Source organism: Octopus bimaculoides, chromosome 14 (genome assembly GCF_001194135.2).
Source record: "Octopus bimaculoides isolate UCB-OBI-ISO-001 chromosome 14, ASM119413v2, whole genome shotgun sequence".
In the NCBI taxonomy this organism is placed as follows: domain Eukaryota; kingdom Metazoa; phylum Mollusca; class Cephalopoda; order Octopoda; family Octopodidae; genus Octopus; species Octopus bimaculoides.
Genome location: NC_068994.1, coordinates 25,173,901 through 25,180,110, shown reverse-complemented (window position 1 = coordinate 25,180,110; position 6,210 = coordinate 25,173,901). Strand labels below are relative to the sequence as shown.

Sequence of the window (6,210 nt, the reverse complement as noted above, 5' to 3'; positions counted from 1 at the left end):
TCCTCGTGTGTTGTTGTTTTTTCGTATATTCTCCCATATATATATATATACAGGGTGCGTAAGGTATTTGAGGACATATGTTAATTTTACTATAGCAGCATATTTATCAACTAAATAATTTTCTATATTTCAGAATTATCAATGGCAGACCCTATAGTTACTCAAAAACTGAAGAGGCACGCAGCCATCGTGGCTATAATGGCTGAACATAGCAATTTAGAAATAGTACGATTTTAAAAGTCGCTAAATCCTTCGTCTACAAAATTCGCAATGGGTTAGAGTCTAAAAGCGGAAATGTATCGCCAGTATCAAACAAAACGTAAGAAACATTGTAGACACACTGATACTATTAGAACACCAGAATTTATACAACAGGTAAAGCAGATCATTGATGACAATCCCAGAAGATCCATGAGGTTGATTGTAAAAGAACACCATCTGTCAGAAGGAACAATCCGAAATGTTGTTCACAAAGACATGAGGTACAAATCTTATGCAATGAGTAAAGGTCATTTCATGTCAGAAACAGTGAAGGAAAATCGCTTAACCAGAGAAAGATGTCATTTGGTTCTTCTCAGAAGAGAAAAACTTCGGTCAAGATCAGAAAGTAAACAGAAGAAATGACAGATGGCTATGTACAGATCCTTCGGAAATTCCAAGAGTAATCCATACAAAATTTCCTGTAACTGTCATGGTTTTGGGGGTTGTTAACAATGAAAGACATGTGATGCCTCCTCACTTCTTTCCACAAGGTCTTCGAGTAAACTCTGCTGCCTACATAGATGTTATGAATACAGTGGTTAATCCATGAATCGATAATGTACACAACAGAAGACCTTATGTGTTTCAACAAGACTCATCACCATCACATAAGGCTACAGCAATGCAGGAATGGATGGCAGAAAATTTTCCTGACCACATAACTCCCAACATTTGGCCTCCTAGCTCCCCAGATCTCAATCCATTGGACTACTATGTATGGAGCATAGTTGAGAAAGAGGTTAATGAGCACCCCCATAACACTAAAGAATCTCTAAAAGCCTCCATAGTCAGAGTAATGTCCAATATGAACACAGACCACTTGATCCTAGCATGTAGGTGATTCAGACCTCGCACAGAAGCCATTACTGAAGCTGAAGGAGATTTTATTGAATAAAATGACAAAACAAAATGTTTATTCTTTTCCTCAAAACCTTTTTCAGTAAAAAGGCATTACTGTCTATTTCTAAGTCATTTTTGTGTAAGTATATAACTGTCCTCAAATACCTTATGCGCCCTGTATATATGAATGCGTATACAAGTATATATGCATATATGTTTCTTTCTATTAATAATCCATAAAAGTTATAGAGTAATACAAGGGCCAACGCACGAAACTAACTTTTTTTAACTTCTACTGATTATTAATAAAAAGCGTATATATACTCATGGTTTGAGTTCTATGTTTTTGTTTGCATTTCCAAACCTATGCACGTATGTATATGTTTCTGTAGGAATGTTTATTTGTCTATATGTAAGTATGTTAGTCTATCCATATCAAAGGCTGTATGTTTATTCAACCTATAACTGGGTCAAGGTGCCACATTAAATGTGCCGTAAACTCAAGGCGATTTCCCATTTTTTTCATACATTTTTTACATGTGAATGGATCAGCATCATCAGCTGAATGTAAACTGTTATGTAACATGAACATAGCAGAATCTTCAAACCAAATATGGCAATGTTCACATCGGTTGCCCGATGACATGTCTGATAATTGTTGCTGCTTGGTAGTGATGTTGATGTTGCTCTTGTTGGAAGTGTTGCTGTGGTACATGAGATCAAGGTAAGCAGTGGAGATAGTATAAGGTGAGAACTGCAGTCGGGGATCAAAATGTGATGTCATGTAGAATGGCCGGGTAAGTGAAGATGGAGCACCGAGGAGGTTATGTGTGTAAGTCATGTTATGAGGTTCTATCCCTTGTGATTCCCGTTTGATCAATGCCTTCAGGCTGTCTGAACTTCTTTTAAAAGGAGGGCATGGTATGTTACCTCCGATCACTGTTGGTTGGTAATTGTCGTCACAGGAGACTCTTGGTAGTAAGGACATGTTAAAGTGTTCTGATATATGTAACCTATTGTTGCGACTGCCCTTGAATAAGCTGGTCATCATCGCAGGGTCAGGCTGGTGAGATAGGGGTGATACTTCCATTTTTGGACGATTGCTATAATCTAGTTTCTTATTTTCAATTTTGCCACTGTCTCTACGCTCTTTACTTAAATCTTCAGCAATTATTTCTACTTCAAAGGATCTACTATCATCATTTACTTTAATCTGTTGCTCTTGATCATGACCAGGTGACAGTTTCATCTTCACTCTCCGACTTGGTTTGTCATTGCTGTTGTGGTCATCCCTGTCGTTATTGTTTAAACTTTTACTACCAAAAATTGACTTCAAAGCTTCTATTTCTGTATTATCATTGTTTTTACTGTTGTTGTTGTCATTGCTAGCAAGGTTGTCATTGTTATTGTTGTTGCTGCTGCTATTGTTATTACTACTCTCTGGTGGTATCTGAGACAGGCAGAACCTTGCACAACCTATCCACTTGCTTCCATGCAAGTTTGGCTTCTCATTTAAAGTTTCCTGTTCTAAATGCAAGCTGATTCCACTCTTTGGATTCACTATGTCAAGTCTCGGGTCAGCAATCATGGGATGAATACTGCCTCTGGTGCCTCTGCGCCCCCGTGCCGCCCGGATATTACCTTTAACGTCATGAAGTCTTTTGTGTCGATCCAACTCATCTGAAGTGGGAAAACCTTCTCCACAACACCTGCAAAGATGAATCTGATGGATCTCATGTGTGCGCAAGTGAGTGGCCAACAAATGGCAACTAGTAAATCGGGCGTTGCATAAACGGCACATATTTTTCTGTCGGTTGGGAGAGTGAACCTTCATGTGTTGTTTGAGATGGTCGGAACGTGTGAATCGTCGTCCACATAGGTTGCAAATGTATGGTCTCTCACCGCTGTGCACTCTAACATGTCGTTGTAATTTGGAAGGTGTACGATATGATTTGTTGCAGATTGCACAGTTCAAAGGTGCATTGCCTCGACTGTGTTGTAGAACATGGAGCTGCATGTCTCTCACTGAGATGAACTGTTTAGCACAATAACGACACATGTAACTGGTAGCCATAGCCATCTGCTGTACAGGGTAACGACTGCTTGCATTTATTGACGGTACTCTTACACTCATCTCTTGACTCAGGTACCTACAAAATACAGAAATATACACACATATATATATAAATATTTACATATACACAAACACATGTATATACATAACGCATATGTATAGGGGAAATAACCAAAATTTCAATTAATTAAAAATTAATTAAGTGGATATGAAGAGCTGTGAGTTTGATCAAATGTGGATATTTTGTGGGATGTTAGTCTGGTAAAATATGCATATCAGATGATGCGTTAGTCTGTTCTACTGTGGGTATTAGATATTGAGTTAGCCTTATATAATGTAGGTATCAGTCTCATCTTGTTAATATAAGTATCAGGCTGATATCTGAACGTTCTGAGTTCAAATTCCGCCGAGGTCGACTTTGCTTTTCATCCTTTCGCAGCCGATGAAATAAGTACCTGTTGAACACTGGGTTCGATGTAATCAATTTATCTCCTCCTCTGAATTTGCTGGCCTTGTGCAAAATTTTAAAAACGCTAAGAGCTGGCAGAATTGTTAGCACGCCAGGCAAATGCTTAGCGGCATTTCGTCCGTCTTTATGAAATCAAATTCCGCCGAGGTTGACTTTGCCTTTCATCCTTTGCTTTTCATCCTTTCTACCCTGCTCAGGAGGAGGCTGTGGCCTGATACAAGAAGAGAACTACTATAGAATAACAACAGTTGTACTAGGAAAGTACTTAGAACCGAAGAGTGGAAGACTACTGCATGTAGTAAAGCAACACGAGAAAAAGGGAGCCCTTTTCTCTATATTCAAAGACGCGACAAAATACAAAATAGAAACAAACTACACTGACACACTGATCTCAGATAACAACATAAAAGAAATGGTCAAAGCGGCAAAAAAACAACATGAAAACAGAATTACAAAAGATACTGAAGAAGGAATGGAGAGAAAAATCACTTCATGGCCAGTACCCTGTAAGACTTGACAGAGAAGAAGTAAGCCTAACAATCCTCAAAATCTCTGAACTAAAAGCTGAAACGGAAGGACTATTTCTCGCCGCAAAGACCAATACCATCTCGGGTTGCCCAGTTCTTGCCAAGTCTGAATATATATACAGACACGACAAGTAAGCAGTTATATCCACTGGACAATATGCCAACATTACAACATTAAAGCTGACGATAGATGGTATAAGCATGTGCCAAACAAGGCACAAGACAACGACTAGGCCACAATCATCTGGGATAGGCCGGTTCGAACCGACAAAGAAATAAAAGTTAATCGTCCAGACATAATAATCAAAGATTGGGAAAAAAAACACCTGCTTACTGATAGACATTGCAGTCCCTCCTAACCAAAATATTGTCCAAAAAGAAGTGGAAAAATTGTCAAAGTACAAAGGCCTCGAAATTGAAGTATTCAAGATGTGGGTATGAAGGCAAACCAATGCCAATATTAATTGGAGCATCGGGATTGATAAAAAACAAATGAACAAAAACGTAGAAGCTATACGTGGATCCTCAACACTACACACTATCCCCAAAATAGTCCTGCTAGGAACATTCCACATCCTACGCAAGACACTATCGATTCAATAATACAACCTAAACAAAACAACCAACCAACACAAGATGCACTCTATATAGCAAGTACCCAGTGAAATAAACTCCCACCAGCAAACCAGTAACCAATACATTACACACTCAACACAACACAAGCTGTACACAACAAAAGACTGCACCACACCTCAAGAGAAAAACAAAAATTAACACAATACAATAACGGGAAGAATTTGCACACTCCCAACAGCAGAAAAGAACACACAATGCTGCACACACCTTTGCAACACGAAGGTGTAGCAGGTGATGTAGTAGAAATTTCCCTCAGACTATCAGATGTTGAACAATTACATCAAAATAATAATAATCCTTTCTACTATAGGCACAAGGCCTGAATTTTTGTGGGGAGGGGGACAATCGATCACATCAACCCCAGTTCTGGACTGGTACTTAATTTATCCACTTCGAAAGGATGAAAGGCAAAGTCGACTCTGCCAGCTCGCCGCCTTTAATGATAATAAATAATAATAATAATAATAATAATAATAATAATAATAATAATAATAATAATAATAATAATAATAATAATAATAATAATAATAATAATAATAATAATAATAATAATAACAAAAACAACAACAATAGCAATAATAATAATGACTGAAAGTGTTATCATGTACATTGTTTTGTTTTGCTATAAATGATAGGCTACATCAAATATTCTGCTCAGTACCACAGATTTGCTTGTCAGTTGCTTAACCTTAGCTAGTTGAGCATGTCCCTTAGAGGCTGACGATATGTGCATCTCTGATCATGAGCAGACGTAGTGGGGGAGCATCATAGCCTTGTGCTGAGAAGAATTCTTTGGGGTTTGGATAATTCATCTTTGGAAACATGGGTATTTGTTCATCATCTTCAAAACAAACTTTATTCAGAGATCTTTTGAGCGTGATGGGTTTCTCGACCTGAACAAAATTCTAACTGGGCCCCAGCAGCAAGGTAATGCGCTGTTTCTCTTGATATGAGATCACTATGTCGCGCGCATATGGTTGTGATGCATGTGCCTGGTGTACCCTTATCAGACGGGTAGTCATGATGGGTATACTGGGCTTGATATATTTTACCCCGGTGTCACTTTGATGGTATACATTGCTCTCTCACTCAATAATAATAATGATATTAATAATAATAATAATAATAATAATAATAATAATAATAATAATAATAATAATAATAATAATAAGGTAGTGGCTGTCATTGCTTCTGATCTTAATTGATTGGAAGTGTTATCATGTACATTGTTTTGTCTTGGTATAAAAGATGGGCTACAGCAAATATTCTGCTTAATACCACAGATTTGCTTGTCAGTTATTTGTGCATCTCTGATTATGAGCAGAAGTAGTGGGGGAGCATCATAGCCATGTGTTGAGAGGAATTCTTTGGGGTTTGACTAATTCACCTTTGGAAACATGGGT

General features: G+C 37.9%; 1 protein-coding gene across 6 annotated transcripts in view; it reads right to left on the bottom strand.

The window, feature by feature from the left end:
• The window catches only part of LOC106883611 (transcriptional repressor CTCF), a 145,994-nt gene that overhangs the window by 19,506 nt on the left and 120,278 nt on the right, over positions 1 to 6,210 (bottom strand). For 5 of the 6 annotated variants that reach the window (XM_052972778.1, XM_052972777.1, XM_052972779.1 and 2 more), the window contains one exon: positions 1,535 to 3,251. The exons of the other annotated variant lie outside the window; for it this stretch is intronic. In XM_052972778.1, coding sequence (XP_052828738.1) covers positions 1,556 to 3,235 — 1,680 coding nt within the window. In that variant the 5' untranslated portion in view covers positions 3,236 to 3,251 and the 3' untranslated portion in view covers positions 1,535 to 1,555. Of the gene's footprint in view, positions 1 to 1,534; positions 3,252 to 6,210 lie in introns of those variants that run through there. 6 annotated transcript variants of the gene reach the window in all.